Source organism: Brachyistius frenatus, unplaced genomic scaffold (genome assembly GCF_029030835.1).
Source record: "Brachyistius frenatus isolate BFR_SWC_R1_liver_20210118 unplaced genomic scaffold, ASM2903083v1 Contig_169, whole genome shotgun sequence".
Lineage (NCBI taxonomy): Eukaryota > Metazoa > Chordata > Actinopteri > Embiotocidae > Brachyistius > Brachyistius frenatus.
In genome coordinates this window covers 332,951-356,083 of record NW_027210768.1, presented here as the reverse complement: position 1 = coordinate 356,083, position 23,133 = coordinate 332,951, and the positions used below count along the sequence as shown (strand labels likewise).

Genomic DNA, 23,133 nt, shown 5'->3' with positions numbered 1-23,133 from the left:
GCCGGTGTGCGGTTGAAGAGGGCTGAACGGCCTCGACACCCCGAGGAGTCTTTTTAAATCAGATTGAGTTGAAAACGTATGCCTGCCTCACCTTTGTTCCTCCTCCCCGTTTAAAACATCTGTTGTTACATAACATTAGATTTACTTTTGCAGGTTTTTTTTTCAATATCTCCTTATCGTACTTAATAATTCGTACTTTTCATGCATCAAGTATTAATATAATACATCCTGAGAAGAACTGGATGCAACACACACACTGAAAACTATTTAAAATTTAATAAAAATTTGGCTACAGCAAATTTGTGTCAGTTAAGTACAAATAAAGCAGGTAACCTCCTTTGGTTATTTGTACTTCTGGTCCACTCCCCTGAACAACTGGACCAAATATGGGCTCTTCTATTAAAATGCTAAAGCATCTATTAAACTTGACAGATTCTAGTAAAGTGAAATATTTACTCAGCAACATCAAACCAGTGTGTAGGCAGTAACTGCAAAACCTGTTTAACATAAAAAAGCAGCCAATGGGTGTCAAAACCGCAGCGTCACATATTTAGAGTGACTGTTTTGTCCATCTTTGTGTAACCCAGGTTGGTGTACTCGTGTAATCTGGGTATACATCAGTGTTCTTTGAGGCTAAATGTCTGTTGGTTCCACTTGAAAATACTCATGATAAAAACACAGTATCTTAAACAGGAGCACAAGAGTGTTTGATTGGCTCAAACAGGTCACTCCAGAGGCCTTCTCGTGAAATACATGGAGATTTTCTTCATAGTTTGTGGTGAGTGGATGGCCTGAAAAACAAAAGTAAAAAAAGGTCAACAGCAATAATCATCTTATTAGCTATAAGAACATCTATGGATGTAAACATTTGCATGGACACGGAGAGACAGACATCAGTTACCAACTAATCATTTCTCAAGCCTGTGTAGGATTGTCAGATATGTCTGTGTCTCAGAAGTAAACCAATACATTCAGCCTTAAGGAAAGACTTCAGCGTTTTGGGAAACACACTTATTCAATACTACTCTCAAGTCTGTGCATTAAATTCAAAGCTCCCTGTTAAAAGGTGATGAGTGATAACTGAGTTTGTTAAAGTTCTGTACTTACTGGTGAAGCTGGTGTCTTGCCTTCCTGTTTCTTTGAGGCGCGGGGACTTATAGGAAAGCGAGGGCTTCCTTGACCTCTCTTCATCCTTTGGCCCATCACCGACAACCAGTTCACTGCTCGAGGAGAGTAGTTCTCCTTCCCAGTCTGCCTCGACGAGCCTTGTGTGTTGTCCTCTGTGTGACGGTCTGTTTTTACAGGGCTCTCCTGAGCGGGGCAGCAGATACCAGTCACAGCCCGGTTTTTCTTGGCCGCTGGGTACAGTTCAGTAACACAGTCACACTGTTCAGCGACCTCACATGCAGATGAACCGTCACCAGTTTCCAGCCTGCGTTTGGCCCGTCGCTCTGTGGGAGAGTTGCTGCTCGCTGGGCTCTGGGGACACGGGCTCAGCACCCGACAGAGTGGAGCACTAATCTGATTGGGAGATCCACGGGTCGGGGATAACCACTGTTTGATAGAAGTCGGTGTTCTCTGACGAACAGCGGTCGTCCGAGCATCCCGGGAGTGGACGGGTGATGTGGTGCTGGAAGGAAGAGGCAGGGCGGCGCCGCTGGGAGCGCAGGCAGCAAGCTGGGGTGAGGCAAGCCCACCGAGACTTTCTGTCCTCTGGGTCTTGGCAGGGGTCGTCTCAGCTCTGATTGAAAGCCCTTAACAACAACCCGAGTTCATTTTAGTTCAGATATGACACCAGACTGCAAGTAGTTTGAAATATTTGGCATTCAAGGGCAAGATAGCACTTCCATATTTTTCATGTTTAGGTAGCAACACAGAGTGACTAAAAACAGACAAGTTGCTGCTTTTAATAATACGAGGAGAGCCCCTCTGTTTATGTGGCAGTTGAATGGGAGTTTGTGGTCATAATTTACTAGAATACATGGTAATTGAAGTACTTACTTGGAGCAGACTTTCGCTGTGCCCAGCCTACTAGGTTAGCCTCTCCCACTGATGATTTTGCTCCATTAGTTTGTCGGTGAAGCCGCCAGATCCGTACAGTGTGGTCATCAGAACAGGAAGCAATCTGCCAACAGAGCAGCGGGGATTACACAGAGGCTCATTGAAACTGCTCAGCTTCGCAGCAGGATAATACAAAAGCCTCTGTATCTGATGTAAGGTTTGCATGAAGCGAACAAGATGGAGATGATGCTGGTGAGATGGTAAAAGGCGATACATTTTCCATAATTTTGAAATCCATGAATCTTAGCTGTCTTACCTTTGTAAAATCTGTTGGACACCATGCAACAGATGTCACTTCCTCACCGTGACCTTGAAGCATCACGGGAGGATGTTGAGGATCAGAGATCTAAAATGTAAAAATAATTAAATAAAATAATCTAAAATATACCCTCAACACCATATAGACACAAACAGCAAAAATAAAACAATAAAACACATGATATAAATATAAGTGCAAAATAAAACAAAGCATGTACCTTCCAAATGTATGTGTGGTTGTCACTTGAGCCACTGGCCAAGAACTGGTCATCTGGGCTGATGGTGGACTTGACATAGAATGAGGAGTTTTGGTGGCCACTGAAAACTGCCACTGTGGGAGAAAACATATGCCATTATTAGGATCACTAAAAAAAAAGCTTCAATTTGAGGAATGAACAAAATTAAAATAAAATATCACATGAAGAACTCAAATGAGTATAAAGAAATGATTAGTATTAAAAACAAAACAAAACAAACAAAAACCACCAAAATAATCACTGAAATGTTGCACTTCCCTTTAGTTTCTGTGCATTTAGTGGTCAATGCAACACTCAAGTGACACGTTCCCCCTCTTTCTACCGTAGTGTTTCGTGATGTCTTTCAAAATGGCTGCCTGTTTTACAGTGTCATCATTAACCGCCTGATTCACTGCTACACTGTCTAGGACATCAAGTAATTACTTAGAACATAGTCAGGGTCTGACTCAAAGAAATGAGAATATGTTAGTACAAACACACAAAGCATCCCTACTTTTCATTTGTATCAACAGGACACTGTTTCTTTATTCTCCCCATGATAATTAAGGCAAAGGACATGAGCCCCATCTAGTGATAAATCAGTGATAATCTGGACAATACCCATTTTGGCACAAATAACATGCAGCTTACAGCCAGGGTGGAGTGGTTGTTTACCTGGAGTGGTTGTTATTCCACAGACATTGAACATGTAGATGCTGTCATCTGTGCAGTTACACATGACGTTGGATCTCGAGGAATCCAGAACAAGTCCAGAATAACCTGCAACACACGAGGAATGACATTCAGCGGACATTCATGTGTATATTCCAGGTGATGGCCAGTATTGTGCAGAACTAACCAAGTCGCGTGCGCATGCAGGACCCCGGGTATGGGTACGTCTGCAGTGGTACAGGATCATGGTGGTGTGCGGTGTAGTTCTTCCTCAGATCCCAAATCTTGATTACCCTGAAAATTGATCATGCAAGTCAGGTGGTGGCTCTCAGTCATTTTACACTGATGAGCTGAATGTTAGTGAACACATTTTTTTTTTTTTTTTTTATTTTTTTACCCATCAACAGCCCCCGAAGAGATGAGTGTGTGCTGATCCCGAAACAAAACCACTGTGACACTCTGCTGGGTATCCTGTGAACAAAGATTAAGTACATAAAAATTAGCCTTCTATCTGCGTCCCCACGCTTTTTATTTCATTAAACAGTTGTTTACTCACCACACTGGGAGCCATGCCACGCATGCTGCTTCTTCTCTTCTTGGTTTTGGAGGGCGGGTTTGTCTCTGCTTTGTTGTGAGCACCACTGATCTGTTTCACTTGTCTGTAGAAACCGTCTGAGAGGAAGACACAAGCATAACTAAATACTCAGAATTAAAGATACCATGATTAATATTTATCTTTCTGTACTTGTCCCCTGAGGCCTGTTAAATGGTAAAATTTAAGTAATAAAGGTCTAACACACAAAACATCTTACCTTTTTTGCTGCACCTGATGTCCCAGACCATAATATTTCCATCTCTGGCCCCGGTGCAGAAAACAGCTGTTCAACAGAAGATGAAGCATTGATAATGTGATACAACAAAGCAGAATTAATGCACAAGATATTAACTAGATTATAAATCGTCTCACTGTAAATGCTATTTCCCACGACATGCATACAATTCCTAAAAGTTAATACTAAAACAAATCCACTTTCTCTTTTTTGATTTTTAAATTCAGATTTATTTATTTTTTGAGAGGATTCGGTGTGTTACCAGCACGACATTTCCTCCATCAACACAATGTTTTGACACTAAAGGAACAACAAGGAACAAAACAACCTGCTGCAACAAGTTATTTGGTCAGTATAAAGTATACCTTTCTCCTGAGGTGCGAATGCAACAGACTTGAGGCTGCAGAGGTGGCCCTTGAAGCTGGCCAACAGCTCCCCAGACTTCACATCCCACAGCCTGGCCGTCTGGTCACCTGCAGCCGTCACCTGAGGATAACAACGCATGGCCCAGTCACGATAAGACAAGGACTCGATTGTAAAGAAAGAAAGATGCAGCTCTAAAAACAAGAGGACATAATTATGAAAAACAAAGGAGCACAATAAAAACAAAACAAAATAAAAACGACTCTCTTAATCTTACTTGGGGGAGGTAGACAAGTCATGTCAATAAATGCATTTGAGGAGAATATTTGTAGGACTGACAATATGGAATGAATTTGCACTTACCAACTGAGGCTCCCCCGGTACCCAGGCAATATCAAAGACAGCATTCTCATGAGCCAACCATTCTGCAAAGTTCAAACACGATAAGCCACCGACATTTTCAAATGACAGACAGGTCAAATGTGCACAAGAAAGTTTCTGCAAATACCTTTAAGAAGCGCGTTTTCACGCCTGTCCGTGTTGTACACCCTCACAATGCCTTCTTCATTAGCTGCTGCCAGGACATTGTGCAAGTCCCCCACTGAAAAGAGATACTGCAATTAGTCAGATAAATGACAACATTGCTGTGTTTGCAGATATAATGACAAAATAATTACCAGAGGAGAAAGCTAATCCAAACGGTGGCACAGTGTCACCCAGGTTCCCATAAGAAATGTGCTCGTCATGTCGGACGCACTGGTAGCCTTCCAGCAGAGAGCTCAGGGGGTACCTGGCCCACGGATCTGCAGGGAGGGCTGGGAACATTGAAGTCACAGAGAAGAAGTCATTTTGACACTGTAGTAAAATTAGTCTGAGATACCGTGTGAGTTTTTACTCCACTGCATTCTGGGGTAAATTTGTATTATCTATTCTTCTACATTTCTGTGATGGCTGTAAGGTGTTTTATTTTAATTTAGGCAATGCTTGACTTTGTATGTCTATATACATATATAAATTGATATATATAAATTGATCTAATATATCAATCTTTTTTGCAAAGATCACTCCTGATAAAGATATTTCCTGGAAAAAGGATCATTTAAAGTTTAACAAAACATTTTATTGGTCAAAATAGCATCAGTGCACTCATACAGTAAAAATAACTAACTTAAATAATAATAAAAAACACACGTAGGGCAATTTCGTATCATGTCGTCACATATCAGAAAACACAAACGTTAACACCGACATACGTATGAACGTTTGTGTTGGTTGTACGGTAATAAACCACTGGATGATCAGTCGGGCTCTGAAACTGTTATTGATTAAGCAACGACGCCATTTTTAGGTTTCAGGGCTGATCAACTTGTTCATGCTGGATTGGACTCGTATGATTGCTGCTGCTGGTTTGAACCAGATCTGATCATCTTCGGTACTTGGAGAACATTTCCAACAAGTGCTAAAAGCTCAAAGGAAACATCCAGTGAAACAAGCTGACGTTACATGTGAGTTGGTTTGCTTACATTTCCGTTTCCTGTCGACGGAAACAGAACAAAACCAACGATGCAGCTGTTTACTATTTTAAACATAAAGGTGAGGTTGCATTACCCTCCATGAAGCCGCACAGCTAGCACAGCGGTCCCTGAACACACCGCGGTAACAGCAGTCCCTGAACACACCGCGGTAACAGCAGTCCCTGAACACACCGCGGTAACAGCAGCCCCTGAACACGCCTCGGTAACAGAAGTCCCTGAACACACCGCGGTAGCAGAAGCCCCTGAACACACCGCGGTAACAGCAGCCCCTGAACACGCCTCGGTAGCAGAAGTCCCTGAACACACCGCGGTAACAGAAGTCCCTGAACACACCGCGGTAGCAGAAGTCCCTGAACACGCCGCGGTAGCAGAAGTCCCTGAACACACCGCGGTAGCAGAAGTCCCTGAACACACCGCGGTAGCAGAAGTCCCTGAACACACCGCGGTAGCAGAAGTCCCTGAACACGCCGCGGTAGCAGAAGTCCCTGAACACACCGCGGTAGCAGAAGTCCCTGAACACACCGCGGTAACAGCAGCCCCTGAACACACCGCGGTAACAGAAGTCCCTGAACACACCGCGGTAGCAGAAGTCCCTGAACACACCGCGGTAGCAGAAGTCCCTGAACACGCCGCGGTAGCAGAAGTCCCTGAACACACCGCGGTAGCAGAAGTCCCTGAACACACCAGTCTCACCATTCTGCCTCCGTCTTCCAAACCTTCTGTCCACTATCGAGCGGAAAAGCATCCCGGCGGTGCAGCAGGAGACGACCTGAAGCTGCTGGTGATGATCCTCAGAGGTTTGTCAGCTCGTTCACCGGCGGCTCTTCTTCCGTGTTTGCTGCTGCTGGTCTTTCCCGCGAACAGATCTCCGCGCAGAGTCTGAATTCCCCGCTAAAACTGCGTTCGACGCTACCATTGGTTAAAACAGCGACTTCCTGCCCGGGAGCGCTTCCGCTTCCGTTTTCTTTGTGCCGCTGGTAAAGTAAAGTAAAGTTTTCTACAGTAACTACAAGATGGACTGAACCTTCAACATAAACAACCCTGCTTCAAATTCTCCATAAAATGGTCAACCTGTTCTGAAGTGAACAACCTAAATGCGTGTTGTTGTGCACAGATTCATAGTTTCTGCTGTGAAATCACTCGGAACATTTAGCATTTTTATTTTATTTTCAAAAGTATTAAATAAATGATTACAAAAGGTTTTACAGCTTTGCTGCTTGAACGCAGTACTGTTTGCGGTAGTGACGTCACTGAGCTCAATAATAACGGCCTCTTCCTGAAAACAGGTGATGATACTCAGCCTTTCAAAGTCACTGCGCTGTTTCTGGGTCAGTGTGGCAGGAATGTCCGTGTTCAGCGATAACATGATTTATGTAAAGTAAAAAGTGCAGTTTGTCCCTGTGAAAAGTTTTGCAGCAGAAGTACAAGTAACTCAAAATACTAAAGTAACGAGGTGAGTAAATGCACTTTGGTATTTTACACCCCTTCAAAAAGGTTTACATTTCAATATAATAGTTTACCCACATTTCATAAAACGTTTTGACGTTAAGAGAACAAACCTAAAAGTTTTCAACTGGAACAACAAGCACTTTATTGTGAAAACCCTGGACCGGATGCAGTTCCTGTATCCCTGCCGGTTCTCCGTCTGTTGGACCAGTGAACTTCTAATGGAGAGTTTTGTATGAAGAGTAAAAAAACAACGAAACAACAATGTCGCTTTCAACAGCTCGTTCGTTCCTGTCAGAAGCTTGTTACGGAGAACAAGAGCTGGACGCGAACTCTGCTCTCATGGAGCTGGACAAAGGTGGCTAACGGGCGAGCTAACGAGTTAGCATGTCTCTGATTGTTCTCTGGTGTGTGTCGTGTCACATGTTAGATTTTACTGTGATGTGTGTCGTGTCACATGTTAGATTGTACTGTGATGTGTGTCGTGTCACATGTTAGATTGTACTGTGATGTGTGTCGTGTCACATGTTAGATTGTACTGTGGTGTGTGTCGTGTCACATGTTAGATTGTACTGTGATGTGTGTCGTGTCACATGTTAGATTGTACTGTGATGTGTGTCGTGTCACATGTTAGATTGTTCTGTGATGTGTGTCGTGTCACATGTTAGATTGTTCTGTGATGTGTGTCGTGTCACATCATGTTAGATTGTTCTGTGATGTGTGTCGTGTCACATGTTAGATTGTACTGTGATGTGTGTCGTGTCACATGTTAGATTGTACTGTGATGTGTGTCGTGTCACATGTTAGATTGTTCTGTGATGTGTGTCGTGTCACATGTTAGATTGTTCTGTGATGTGTGTCGTGTCACATCATGTTAGATTGTCGTCTGTGATGTGTGTCGTGTCACATGTTAGATTGTACTGTGATGTGTGTCGTGTCACATGTTAGATTGTACTGTGGTGTGTGTCGTGTCACATGTTAGATTGTACTGTGATGTGTGTCGTGTCACATGTTAGATTGTACTGTGATGTGTGTCGTGTCACATGTTAGATTGTACTGTGATGTGTGTGGTGTCACATGTTAGATTGTACTGTGATGTGTGTCGTGTCACATGTTAGATTGTGTCGTGTCACTGTGATGTGTGTCGTGTGTCACATGTTAGATTGTACTGTGATGTGTGTCGTGTCACATGTTAGATTGTGATGTGTGTCGTGTCACATGTTAGATGTACTGTGTGATTGTACTGTGATGTGTGTCGTGTCACATGTTAGATTGTACTGTGATGTGTGTCGTGTCACATGTTAGATTGTGTCGTGTCACTGTGATGTGTGTCGTGTCACATGTTAGATTGTACTGTGATGTGTGTCGTGTCACATGTTAGATTGTACTGTGATGTGTGTCGTGTCACATGTTAGATTGTACTGTGATGTGTGTCGTGTCACATGTTAGATTGTACTGTGATGTGTGTCGTGTCACATGTTGTCGTGTCAGATTGTACTGTGATGTGTGTCGTGTCACATGTTAGATTGTTCTGTGATGTGTGTCGTGTTAGATTGTACTGTGATGTGTGTCACATGTTAGATTGTACTGTGATGTGTGTCGTGTCACATGTTAGATTGTACTGTGGTGTGTGTCGTGTCACATGTTAGATTGTACTGTGATGTGTGTCGTGTCACATGTTAGATTGTACTGTGATGTGTGTCGTGTCACATGTTAGATTGTACTGTGATGTGTGTCGTGTCACATGTTAGATTGTACTGTGATGTGTGTCGTGTGTGTGTGTCTGTGTGTGTGTCGTGTCTGTGATTGTGTGTGTGTGTCGTGTCACATGTTAGATTGTACTGTGATGTGTGTCGTGTCACATGTTAGATTGTACTGTGATGTGTGTCGTGTCACATGTTAGATTGTACTGTGATGTGTGTCGTGTCACATGTTAGATTGTACTGTGATGTGTGTCGTGTCACATGTTAGATTGTACTGTGATGTGTGTCGTGTCACATGTTAGATTGTACTGTGATGTGTGTCGTGTCACATGTTAGATTGTACTGTGATGTGTGTCGTGTCACATGTTAGATTGTACTGTGATGTGTGTCGTGTCACATGTTAGATTGTACTGTGATGTGTGTCGTGTCACATGTTAGATTGTACTGTGGTGTGTGTCGTGTCACATGTTAGATTGTACTGTGATGTGTGTCGTGTCACATGTTAGATTGTACTGTGATGTGTGTCGTGTCACATGTTAGATTGTACTGTGATGTGTGTCGTGTCACATGTTAGATTGTACTGTGATGTGTGTCGTGTCACATGTTAGATTGTACTGTGATGTGTGTCGTGTCACATGTTAGATTGTACTGTGATGTGTGTCGTGTCACATGTTAGATTGTACTGTGATGTGTGTCGTGTCACATGTTAGATTGTACTGTGGTGTGTGTCGTGTCACATGTTAGATTGTACTGTGATGTGTGTCGTGTCACATGTTAGATTGTACTGTGGTGTGTGTCGTGTCACATGTTAGATTGTACTGTGATGTGTGTCGTGTCACATCATGTTAGATTGTACTGTGGTGTGTGTCGTGTCACATGTTAGATTGTACTGTGATGTGTGTCGTGTCACATGTTAGATTGTACTGTGATGTGTGTCGTGTCACATGTTAGATTGTACTGTGATGTGTGTCGTGTCACATGTTAGATTGTACTGTGATGTGTGTCGTGTCACATGTTAGATTGTACTGTGATGTGTGTCGTGTCGCATGTTAGATTGTACTGTGATGTGTGTCGTGTCACATGTTAGATTGTACTGTGATGTGTGTCGTGTCACATGTTAGATTGTACTGTGATGTGTGTCGTGTCACATGTTAGATTGTTCTGTGATGTGTGTCGTGTCACATGTTAGATTGTTCTGTGATGTGTGTCGTGTCACATGTTAGATTGTACTGTGATGTGTGTCGTGTCACATGTTAGATTGTACTGTGATGTGTGTCGTGTCACATGTTAGATTGTACTGTGATGTGTGTCGTGTCACATGTTAGATTGTACTGTGATGTGTGTCGTGTCACATGTTAGATTGTTCTGTGATGTGTGTCGTGTCACATGTTAGATTGTTCTGTGATGTGTGTCGTGTCACATGTTAGATTGTACTGTGATGTGTGTCGTGTCACATGTTAGATTGTACTGTGATGTGTGTCGTGTCACATGTTAGATTGTACTGTGATGTGTGTCGTGTCACATCATGTTAGATTGTACTGTGATGTGTGTCGTGTCACATCATGTTAGATTGAATGGAAGCGACCTGCTTTTTAACATTTCACTGGTTCTTTGCTTCCAGGGTTGCGGTCGGGGAAGCTCGGGGAGCAGTGCGAGGCTGTGGTGTTGTTCCCCAAACTCTTCCAGAAGTACCCTTTTCCCATCCTCATCAACTCTGCGTTTCTCAAACTAGCAGACATCTTCAGACTTGGGTAATGGCTGGTTAACGGATTATCTTTTTTAATTCTTTTCTTTTTTATTGTCATTTCACATGTTAATAGCCACACCTAGCCCAAACTAACACAGTCTGCTCCCAGATTATAGCAGTGATGTAATAAATCCAGATGATTTAAGGAGAGGGTAAGTATTGGACACACCCCACAATCATCTGGACCGACCTCAATCGTTCAGACATTATGTGTATAACACCTTTTGTACAGGATAATGCAGTTCAAAGAGATTTATTTATGACAGACATCCTGATAATAATACAGTACAAATATAAATAGTCAAACAATTTGAGACCAATGAAAAAAGACCAACGTGAAACACTTTGAAACAATCCTGACAACTGTAACTTTATTTGAGTTTAGATTTTTTACAATACAGTGAACCCTCGTTTTTCGCGGGGGTTACGTTCCAAATAGAAACCGTGATAGGCGAAATCCGTGAAGTAGTAACCTTTATTTTTTTTACAATTATTATACAATGAAATACTCCATAATACATTGAAACCAAAGAACAAAACCTTTTTACAGGCCCAAGCATTTGTTTAACAAATAAAAGTACTGTATAAATGTTTTTTTTTTTACAAATAACTACTGTACTGTAAAATAATAATTTGAATCATCAATACGAACTGAAGGCTTCAAATTGCTGAGATCAGCACCGCCCCACTGCGACCCGAGTCATTGGATTAGAACGGGAGGAAATGAAAAATGATTATGAAAACAAATACAAAGTACAGTCGGACAAATAGTGACTCGTGTATTTCACTGCTCTTCTGACTGAGCCGCTGCATCCTGACTCCGCTCTGCAGCGGTTCTTTCTTCTAAAGCCGGCGGTGCAGGTGTGGTTTTTCGAGAGAAGAACATAGTTATCGGTAGTTGTTGTCGCTCTTTTTTCTTCTGAGCAAAAAGATTCTTATAAACCGACATGCCACCATCGATTATTTTTAATTTGGCAAGCTGTTTTACGTACGTGTACATATTAAACCGCAACGTTATTGACAAACAGGTAGAGAAGAAGCGGAGAGACTGTTTAGCCAATCAGAATGCAGAACACAATGCACGATGCAAATCCGTGAAGCAGCGAGACCGTGAAAGGTGAACCGCGTTATAGCGAGGGTTCACTGTACTGTTTATTACACAACAAAGTGTGCCTAATAAACTGCTCATGGTACATTAGTAAAACAACATGTTACAGCTGCTGCTTTGTGCATCGAATGTAATCATAACTTATTTTAAGATGTTGGTCAGACATAGAAACTAATTCAAAGACACTTTACACAATTTTCTCAGCATTTTAAAGCATTAAAAGTGTATAAGTTCTACTGTGCCACAAACATCACGCGTCTTTTTTTTGTTTCTTATTTAGCAACAACTTCCTGCGTCTCTGTGTGCTGAAAGTAACCCAACAGAGTGAGAAACATCTGGAGAAGATCCTCAACGTGGACGAATTTGTTAAAAGGGTGTTTTCGGTCATCCATAGCAACGACCCCGTGGCCCGAGCCATCACTCTGAGGTAATAACGTGCAGTGGAAATGGGAAACAGCTGCACATCATGCCGGTTGGCATGGGATTCATGCCATAACATTTGAATAAATGAGTCATATACGCTTGCCAACTTCCAGCTCTTCCCACTCATCCAAGATTTAAAAGAAAAAAAATCCCCCTGTTGTTCATTCATCTTCTGTTCAGGATGCTTGGTAGTTTGGCCTCCATCATCCCAGAGAGGAAAAATGCCCACCACAGTATTCGCCAAAGCCTGGACTCTCATGACAACGTGGAAGTGGAGGCAGCCATCTTTGCTGCTGCAAGTTTCTCTGCACAGTCAAAGTAAGAAAACTCACGACTACAACTGAGCTGTAATGAACATATATGAGATGCTGTTTTGCACAGTTTAAATCTGATATTAATTTCTCACTGTTTTTAATTTTCAGAGACTTTGCAGCCGGAATTTGCAACAAAGTCAGTGAGATGATTCAAGGTAAAATGTTTATTGTGGACTAAAAATGTCACTGTTCACAACATCTCTCCTGATAACCTCCTCTCCATCTTCATTATACAAATAACAATAATAATATTTGGTAAATATTCCACACAACTATTTAGATACTTGAATGTAAACTTAAACTGGTGGATCAGTGTTTCTACTGAGGTCATTTGGAGAACAACTTATTTAGTTTGCTCACTCGACGAAGTACAGCCGTTAAAAATGGGTAATTCATGAAAAAAACATGTAACATTGAACATGCTGCATGCCGAAATACTAATTGAAAGAATGTATGAAAATCTGCATATTGTACCTTTGCCCTACAAAGAGACACTAAATACAAATCCAAACATAACTGTTGTCCTTCTATGTTATCCAGAAGGACAACATAGGTGTCAGTTTGTGCACAAATGGTCTTTTACATTGAGTTTCCACTCCTCTTTGATGTGCACTTCGACCTCAGGTTTAGACACTCCAGTTGAACTGAAGCTGAAGTTGATCCCGATGCTGCAGCACATGCATCACAATGCGAGCTTGGCTTCCAGCAGCAGAGAGCTCCTGCAGCACCTGGTGAACTCGTACCCCTCCACCCCCATGGTCATCGTCTCGCTGCACACCTTCACCCAGCTGGCTGCGTCTTCCCTCATCGACATCCCCAAGCAGGTAGTGCCGTGTCACTAACGGAGCGGTGCCTCGTTGTAAATATTAGCTGTCGTGTTTTGTCTCAACAAGAGACTGAGAAATATATCTATCAAACTATTTAACAATTAATTATTAATGCACCTTAAAACAAAATCCAAACAATCGGCTTTTGGTTTGATTCCTTATTTGTACAGTTACAGCTCCTCCTTCAATACCTGAAAGATGATCCAAGACAAGCTGTGAAGAGACTCGCAATCAATGACTTAAAGCTCCTGGCTAAAAAGGCTCCTCACCTGTGGATCAGAGAAAACACTCAGGTAAAGGTGCTCACAGTTTCATTGCAGGATTGTCTTGATGTTGATTTAAAATCGATGTCATCTACTGTTTTTTTGGGGTTTTTTTCCTCTTCAGACCCTGTGTGAGTGTGCCCTGACCATCCCTTACGACAGTTTGAAGCTGGGGATGTTGGCTGTCCTTTCCACCCTCTCTGGAACGATTGCAATCAAACAGTATTTCAGTAATGCATCGGGTAATGTCCACTTTTAAATCAGTGTGTGTCTGTGTCTTTTTGTGTGGGCTGATTTTATCCCAGGGAGCCAGGCTTCTTATGCAGATTTTCACCGCTGTTATTTGTTATCTAAAAAACGGAACAAATCTGGATTCTGTAAAACTTCCTTCTCAGGTGGCTCTTCGGTTCCCCCCCGGCTCACTGACCTGGTTAAACTGGCACAAGAATGCTGTTACCACAGCAACCTGGCAGTGGCTGCTCACGGGATCATAGTGCTCTCCAACATTGCAATTTCCTGTCCAGAAAAAGGTTAGTTACAGCGGGAGATAGCATGTTTCAGACTCACTCTTTGCTGTTGTGTGCCTCTGCTCAGTGCCGCTGTGTGTGTTTCCTCTCCTCAGATATAGTCCAGTTGGAGCAGGACACCGTTTTGGGGGTGGAGTCCCTTCTGATGCTTTGCAGTCAGGACAGCAGCCCCAGCGCACAGGCCACACTCAAAGTAAGACAACATTATAGTCCACAAGGTTGATTGAAAACATCAGGATTACAGGATACATTAATACTTTTTTTTTTTTGTACCAACGATTTATTTTACCATATGATATAGAAAACTCTCATCTTCTGTAAGCTCCCCTCTAGATCTGAACAAAATCAAACACCTGAATATCAAGATTGCAACAATATTGTGGGGATGACTTTTGATACAGTCACAAAACATTTGCACAATGAAATCCTTTATAAATAATATTACTACTGTAGATATATTGATTAAAAGCACAAAGGTAAATAATATTACAGCTAGAAGAGTCACGTCAGTTTAGAAAATTGCATTACTTTACTGTAATGAAAGTTTTACACCCAAGAAAAGACAACACATGTAACAGGTCACAATATTACGGTATCCAAAATCTAAGACTATATCTCATCTCATATCACAGTATTGATATAATATTGATATACAGTGGGTACGGAAAGTATTCAGACCCCTTTAAATTTTTCACTCTTTGTTTCATTGCAGCCATTTGCTAAAATCAAAAAAGTTCATTTTATTTCTCATGAATGTACACTCAGCACCCCATGTTGACAGAAAAAAACAGAAATGTAGAAATTTGTGCAAATGTATTAAAAAAGAAAAACTGAAATATCACATGGTCATAAGTATTCAGACCCTTTGCTCAGTATTGAGTAGAAGCACCCTTTTGAGCTCGTACAGCCATGAGTCTTCTTGGGAATGATGCAACAAGCTTTTCACACCTGGATTTGGGGATCCTCTGCCATTCTTCCTTGCAGATCCTCTCCAGTTCCGTCAGGTTGGATGGTGAACGTTGGTGGACAGACATTTTCAGGTCTCTCCAGAGATGCTCCATTGGGTTTAGGTCAGGGCTCTGGCTGGGCCGGTCAAGAATGGTCACAGAGTTGTTCCGAAGCCACTCCTTTGTTATTTTAGCTGTGTGCTTCGGGTCATTGTCTTGTTGGAAGGTGAACCTTCGGCCCAGTCTGAGGTCCAGAGCACTCTGGAAGAGGTTTTCTTCCAGGATATCTCTGTACTTGGCCGCATTCATCTTTCCTTCAATTGCAACCAGTCGTCCTGTCCCTGCAGCTGAAAAACACCCCCATAGCATGATGCTGCCACCACCATGTTTCACTGTTGGGATTGTATTGGGCAGGTGATGAGCAGTGCCTGGTTTTCTCCACACATACCGCTTAGAATTAACGCCAAAAAGTTCAATCTTGGTCTCATCAGACCAGAGAATCTTATTTCTCATAGTCTGGGAGTCCTTCATGTGTTTTTTGGCAAACTCTATGCGGGCTTTCATATGTCTTGCACTGAGGAGAGGCTTCCGTCGGGCCACTCTGCCATAAAGCCCCGACTGGTGGAGGGCTGCAGTGATAGTTGACTTGTGGAACTTTCTCCCATCTCCCTACTGCATCTCTGGAGCTCAGCCACAGTGATCTTTGGGTTCTTCTTTACCTCTCTCACCAAGGCTCTTCTCCCACGATTGCTCAGTTTGGCTGGACGGCCAGGTCTAGGAAGAGTTCTGGTCGTCCCAAACTTCTTCCATTTAAGGATTATGGAGGCCACTGTGCTCTTAGGAACCTTGAGTGCTGCAGAAATGATTTTGTAACCTTGGCCAGATCTGTGCCTTGCCACAACTCTGTCTCTGAGCTCCTTGGACAGTTCCTTCGACCTCATGATTCTCATTTGCTCTGACATGCACTGTGAGCTGAAAGGTCTTATATAGACAGATGTGTGCCTTTTCTAATCAAGTCCAATCAGTTTAATTAAACACAGCTGGACTCCAATGAAGGAGTAGAACCATCTCAAGGAGGATCAGAAGAAATGGACAGCATGTGAGTTAAATATGAGTGTCACAGCAAAGGGTCTGAATACTTATGACCATGTGATATTTCAGTTTTTCTTTTTTGATAAATTTGCACAAATTTCTACATTTCTGTTTTTTTCTGTCAAGATGGGGTGCTGAGTGTACATTAATGAGAAATAAAATGAACTTTTTTGATTTTAGCAAATGGCTGCAATGAAACAAAGAGTGAAAAATTTAAAGGGGTCTGAATACTTTCCGTACCCACTGTATATCACCCCGCCCTTCTGTCATCAAATGCCTGGTCAGATTTGTAGTTGTGTTTGCATATTCTTTAATCGGATAGTTTCTGATTTAAATCAGAATGTTAGCTATTTTAGATCTACATTTATTTTTTAAAAGCTGTGTGAATATTTGTGTTCAGAAAACATAATTTTTTTTTAGAAGTTTTGCTAAATTTAAGAGGTCTTTGCTGAAAAATACAAAGAAAACCCCAATTAAAGCTGGTACCAAGCCCGAGTCAGGGAAGGTACCATGCTTACTGTTTAAAAAAAAGAACTTTTCCTCGGGCTGTGCAAAATGCCCCTTTTTTACTTTTAAGATATGTAAACATGTCGAGCTCTGTTTACAGAAGTTAAAGTTATTTTGGGAGCATTTCTCAATCGGAAGATGAAATGTCATAAATCACCTAACTAACACATACCTCTCATGCCATCCACATCATCAGCCGACCCTCATCTACATTTTGAGTAACACCATCTTACTGCTTCCTCTTGTGTTTCATCGTAGACCGCCCTCACCTCGTTGGTTAAGCTGCTGAAAAGTCGACACCATCTCAGCCAATCGGCAGTGGAGTTCCTGCTCGGCCAGCTCCACTTGTCCTGCGACTCCTCTCGCGTTCTCATGTGCCACGCTCTGGCGGCCATCGCCACCCACCTGCCCGTGCTGGGAGACGGCATGCTGGGAGATCTGGTGGATCTCTACCGAGTGGCCAGTCACTCCTCCACCGACAAGCAGCAAGAGCTTCTGGTGAGAGATGGTGCACGAGTCTCACGTCAGCTGGTGGTTAGACAGTAAACAACAGTTAAATGCAGCTTTTATGTTTTAAGATGATCCATAAGAGACTCACAACAGCATTTACGAAATATTTAAGTGGTACCGATGATTATATTATGTCTACTTTCTACTTGAAAATCAACCTACATATGCAAATGCTTCTTTTTTTTTTTTTCAATTAGACGTGCAGCTTGTCATTTTGTATTTAGGCCATACATTACTTCAAACCCGCAAAAATGTCACTTACCCCACTACACTTCACTACAATTGCTATTGTACATCCCTGTGATTGATGCAGGTTTCCTTGGCAACAGTGATTTTTGTTGCTAGCCAGTCGTCTCTGTCAGCTGAAGTGAAGACCGTCATCAAGCAGCAGCTGGAGAACGTTGCAAATGGCTGGACGGTGTATCGCATCGCACGGCAAGCCTCCCGCATGGTGAGCACACTTCTGAATCGGGATGGCGTCACAAAGGGACGTAAAACACCTGAAACAAGATGGTCAAATTGTTATCGTTAATCTGCAGGGGTGCCACGAGTTCTCCAGCGAGCTGTACCAGTGTTTGCGGACTCGTGTGGCGTCGGAGCACTTCTACTTCTGGTTGAACAGCCTGAAGGAGTTTTCTCAGGCCGAGCAGTGCCTGAGTCACGTGGAGGACGGAGACTACAGCGAAGCCATGAGCGCCATCGCCGAGGCCCTGCGCTCCTACCAGAAGGGCATCGCCTCCCTCACAGTCAGTTAAGCTGCCAGGCACTTGCGTTTACTTCCACCAGTGACAGAATGCTTCGAGCCACTGAGGGCCAGTTCGTAGAGTGGTGCTATCGAAGCCAGTTCCACAGCATCCCGTTTTGCTAACGACTAAACTCACCGAACACTCGGCCGTATCTTGTTAGGTCGACTCAACAAGACCCGTGGAAGTATTTAACTGTAGTGTCTATGTGCCTTTATCTAATTAATCCCTCCCTGCAGGCTGCCAGCACTCCTCTGAGCCCACTCACATTCCAATGCGAGTTCATTAAGCTGCGGATCGACACCCTGCAAGCCCTGTCGCAGCTCATCTGTACCTGCAACAGCCTGAAAACCAGCCCGCCTCCTGCCATCGCCACCACCATCGCCCTCACCTCAGGCAACGAGCTGCAGCGCTGCGGCCGCATCTCGATGCAGGTAAAGTGCTGAAGTTTGGGCTTTTTGTGGTAGGTCATTGTCGTGGAAATGCTTTTTGTTAATGTCTTATAAATCACCACACTTAACCAAACTGCAACAGCTTGTGAATCATAATAAGTGAAACAGCATTTCGTTTTTTAATTCGGACCTAAACTGAATGCGAGGAAATGAGATGATAATGGCACAACTCTCTGATTTCAGCTGAGGTACATACGCTGTAAACATCGTGCAGTATTGGGACGCGACAAGTGAAAATTCAGAAGCAGCAGAAAGAATCATTGTGCTGCTATTTTAATCTGGCAGCTGTATGCATTTTTGTTTTGTTCAAATGTTTTCTTTTTTGCTGCCTTGTCATGTCCTGTTATGTCCTTTTAAAAAAAAAAAAAAAAAAAGTCACACACTATGTAGTTGAGCAGCATGTGTGCGTCCAAGAGGAATAAATGTGCTCTGATGTGGTAAATCGTGAGGTCACTGTCGTTTCTCTTTTCTCCAGATGAAGGTCTGCATGGATGAGTTCAGAAGTCTCGCTGCTCGCTACGCTGACTTACACCAGTCGTCGTTCGATGCTGATTATGCCACCCATCGCAATGTGGAGTTGTATCCTTAAACACGCCTTAGTCACATCACTCTTTTGTTGTTTTTTTGGACATTCTTGTTTTCTCTTCTCTATTTAGGTTTTCCTTAACTGTCTGTCCAGACAACAACAGAGCTGTTTGCTCGTCTCTCATGTCATTGAAGCTTTGATACTGGACCCGCAGGCAGCCAGGTGAGAGCTGCTGTCACTGTAAAGAAAAATAAGATTTCTATGGATTTGATTTAGGAAAATAAATTCATCTGCAATTCGGATTGTGTTTTGTTTCTAAACATCTGGCCAAACTTCTGTGCAGCAAAATAACTTCAAAATCATTGTTAGCTCTCATGAGTAGAAGCTGATTCTCTGTGGCAGACTGTCAGCAAAGTGTACATGCATCATATTGAGTTTATGAAGGAATGCAATCACGCTTCGGGCCGGCTACAGCGTGACGAATAGATGTAGCTTTTGTAAGCCGCAGATAGACGACACAGTAATGAAAATAAATGCGCCTTATTTAATTTGATAAAAAGCTTCTTCACTGTAACCTGGACTTGTGTGTTTTGTATTGAAAGTGCTTCACTATAACACACATCCCCCCCGGAGGCATTCTGCTGGCAGACGTTTGTAACATATTGTCTCTCTCTCCGTTCCTGTAATCTAGTTTTCAGGAGTACGGCACCCTGGGGTCGGTCCAGACGGAGAGCGAATATGAGCGACGGATGATGTCAGTCTTCAACCGTGTGCTGGAAGAAGTGGAGGGTCTCACTAAGAAACACCCGCCTGTTTCACACCTGGTGAGATTAACAGTGATTTGGTACTGCGGTTTACACTTGTGCTGCAGGTTGTCCAGACTGAAAAATGTATTGGTTCTGTCAAATGCGTGTTACAGATGTAGTGCGTTTGTTGAGCAAAGCTTCTTCTACTTCTACACTTCTTCTTGTTCTTTTGTGTGTTTGTCCTTCAATTCTGTTTATTTTACATAGTTTGTAGACTCCTATGTACTTAAATATACGTTCATATACACAATATTTCATGCCATTAATGCTCTTTGCATTCAAATTTGAATATACATCTCAACTGGACATTGACACTATTCTTCTCAACCGTGACACATTATTCTGTGTGTTTTGTAATAATAGCTCTAACAATGCTTCAATGCTGCCCTCTTGGTCAGGTGTTTTTTTTGTGTGTGTTTTTTTTTAAATCCCAACAGCACCCAGGTTCAATAAATAAAGATAACCAAAATTGTAAATGGGGGCAGTAAAATAATTTCAGTGATGTAAAAGTCATGTTTGTGTTTCAGCACACAGGTTGTCTCTGTGACGCTGTCATAGCTTTGCTGAAGGTGCCGCTGTCTTTCCAGAGATATTTCTTCCAAAAGCTCCAGTCAACCAGCATCAAGGTAACTCATTTAATCACTTTAAAGAGAAAAGCACAACAAAAAATATGCACAATCACAATGGATAAAGGAGAACCTAAAACAGTCACAGCATTACTCACAAGTAAATGCACTGTTGAATATGTTTAATGCAGGGAGCCGGTAAACATAAAAACTTGAAACAAGGAAAAATCTGCCTGCCAGCACCTCTAAAGATCACTAATTAACATTTTATGTAAGAAAGGACTATCTGTGATTTCTCTTGGATTATGTGATGGATTATTTCTTGGCTGGGCTTCAGTGTGAATAGCCAAGAAACAGTCCAACCAATAGTCCACTTTAAAAGAAATACGTGAAACTGGTATAAAGCTGCTCAACTTACTGGTAACTGTCAGCAAAGCAGTGAAAAGTGGCTTCTTTTTTTTTTTTTTTACCACTTTAACGTTCATGATCTCTTCAGCACAATGCACACTTTCTCTCATGATGGACTGATGTGCAGGTAGCCATGGTTACCAGATATCAGCAGCTCACTTTGTGCCAAGGGAGAGAAGACAACATACCGTTTATAAGTCTTAGTATCCGTTTTTGTTTGGCTGTGTTTATTCATGTTGGACTACAGTGCAGCTGAGGCTGTGAAGGGAAAACGAGTGACTCATTCTTTTAGAGGACATCCTTTCAGTTCTCAAAGTTTATCCAGGAATGTGTTTCATTGTTTCAGCTTGCCCTCTCTCCATCCCCACGAACACCGACTGAGCCAATCCCAGTGCAGAACAGTCAGCAGCTGACTCTGAAGGTGGAGGGTGTGGTGCAACACGGTTCGACCCCGGGACTCTTCCGGAAGATCCAATCTGTCTGTCTTAATGTCACCTCAGTTCTCCAGAGCAAGACCGGGCCTGACTACAAGGCATGTTGGCTTCATCTTTGTTTTTTGGTCAGATGAAAAAAATGTCTCAGCCTTTCTACTGTGTTCTTATTATTAATTCTCCTAAGTATATCTTTTTTTTTCATCGATATAAGCAAACACACATTACACGTTTTTATTCGTCACTTTTCAGATTCCACTAGATGCTAAAACAAATGAGATCGAGCAGCGCGTAGAACCACACAACGACTACTTCAGCACCCAGTTCTTGCTGAATTTCTCCATCCTGGGCACTCACACCGTCACTGTGGAGGCCTCTGTGGTGGATGAGAGCGGCATCGAGTGGAAGACGGGGCCCAAGACGACGGTGTCGGTCAAGTCTCTGGAGGATCCTTACTCCCAGCAGCTCCGCCACCAGCTGCAGCAGGGAGGAGCTCAGCCGGCCCCACAGAGGGGCGCGTACACTCGCTTCTAGTGAACAAATGCCCGTGCAGTGCTTTCAACTTGTGTACTTGATCTGCTTGGTTTTGTAGAGACTGAATATGTAAATATTTTTTCAATGATTAAAAGAACTTATTGCAGGCATTTCAGTGTGCAGTCTATCAAAGGCAGCACGTTATTGGACATCTGTATAACCTGAAGGAGTGATTCTCAACATAGTCAGCCACAAATATGTTTTAAACTTTCTATCCACATATCTGTAGTATTTTATGCTCGTAATAATTTGTTAGCCATTGTAGTACTGAACGTCCTTGGATTTATCACGTCATTTCTTCTTTATGGATGCTATAACCCAGAGAGCCATTAGGGGGCAGACCTTAGTCATTAACTGATCATCATAGTCGGAGAACTCTCAAATCTCTGGTGTTGACTCCAGACTTGTCTTGATCACAATGTGATCAGCATTTAACAGTTTTTAACTAGATAATTATATTTACATGGTAAATCAATGTTTTTAATCAAAATTTATTTCATCCTAAATCACTTTTTTTTTTCTAAAAAGATGTGATGAGCTTTGACCTACAGCATGGATCAAATAGCTCAGGCTATTTTTAACATAAAGTGAAGTAAATACATTGATTTTAACGGTGAAGCCCCGCACCCACACTGATGATGTCATCTAAAAAAAATAACTTGCAGAAAGAGATGAGTCCGGATGATTTAAGATGAAGTCAAAATATCTGGTCGCAATTTTTAGAAGAAAAAAAAAAGGCCGTTTCCTGTTCATAGACACTGAAACCACCAGAGTCTGGTCACTCAGGGACTATAAACTGGTCAGGTGGACGAGCATCACCGAGAAGGAATGAATTAACAAAGTTCCGGTTTTGCATTTCAAAATCAATTCAAAGTGTGTTTTTAATACCTCATTAAACCAAGGAAATCCATTTAATTAAATCCTACTCCGTTTTAAAATACGGAGGTTGACTTTCTAAAGATTAACAACTTTACTATTTTACTAAATTACTACTTTAAATATACTGGTTATGCTCACGTGGTGATGTCATCACTTAATTTCCAATTCAAGATTCCCAATTGATTTCTAGCAGGTATGATGACGTCTGCCAAGGAAAGCCTCAGATGGCAGGTTTCTGGTTGTACGTCATTTTATTAAGTCCAACATTTGCCATTCAAAGGGGAGGTAATACAAAATAATCTAATTGGTCATAATTAAGCTATAAAAAGGAATCAATTCAATCTTAAAAACTGATATAAATATTGGATAGCAAATTGTGTAGAAATACACAAGCATGTTCTTTACAAAACATTAACATT

General features: G+C 42.2%; 3 protein-coding genes across 5 annotated transcripts in view; 2 read left to right on the top strand and 1 right to left on the bottom strand.

Moving 5' to 3' along the window:
- Nucleotides 1–23,133, top strand: part of LOC138631932 (acyl-CoA:lysophosphatidylglycerol acyltransferase 1-like) — a 191,940-nt gene that overhangs the window by 125,557 nt on the left and 43,250 nt on the right. The gene's annotated exons all lie outside the window — the stretch shown is intronic.
- Nucleotides 258–6,726, bottom strand: dtl (denticleless E3 ubiquitin protein ligase homolog (Drosophila)). Its single transcript, XM_069717150.1, has 15 exons — nt 6,649–6,726; nt 5,098–5,235; nt 4,929–5,021; nt 4,784–4,845; nt 4,423–4,543; nt 4,040–4,105; nt 3,784–3,899; nt 3,625–3,698; nt 3,415–3,521; nt 3,231–3,335; nt 2,538–2,650; nt 2,318–2,407; nt 2,002–2,125; nt 1,108–1,754; nt 258–791 (listed from the first exon to the last, which is right to left on the bottom strand). The coding sequence occupies exons 1-15, from the start codon at nt 6,698–6,700 to the stop codon at nt 726–728; spliced, it is 1,974 nt and encodes a 657-aa protein (XP_069573251.1). The 5' UTR covers nt 6,701–6,726; the 3' UTR covers nt 258–725.
- Nucleotides 7,604–21,945, top strand: ints7 (integrator complex subunit 7). 2 transcript variants are annotated; one of them, XM_069717130.1, is made up of 20 exons: nt 7,604–7,759; nt 10,726–10,855; nt 12,240–12,386; nt 12,563–12,700; nt 12,805–12,851; nt 13,321–13,520; nt 13,700–13,816; nt 13,911–14,028; nt 14,182–14,316; nt 14,409–14,506; nt 17,118–17,357; nt 17,683–17,820; nt 17,909–18,115; nt 18,352–18,546; nt 19,040–19,143; nt 19,244–19,312; nt 19,782–19,914; nt 20,424–20,522; nt 21,217–21,402; nt 21,554–21,945. In XM_069717130.1, the coding sequence occupies exons 1-20, from the start codon at nt 7,666–7,668 to the stop codon at nt 21,833–21,835; spliced, it is 2,877 nt and encodes a 958-aa protein (XP_069573231.1). In that variant the 5' UTR covers nt 7,604–7,665; the 3' UTR covers nt 21,836–21,945. The 2 variants fall into 2 exon arrangements, with proteins under 2 accessions (XP_069573231.1, XP_069573230.1); XM_069717129.1 differs by having other exon boundaries at nt 13,694–13,816.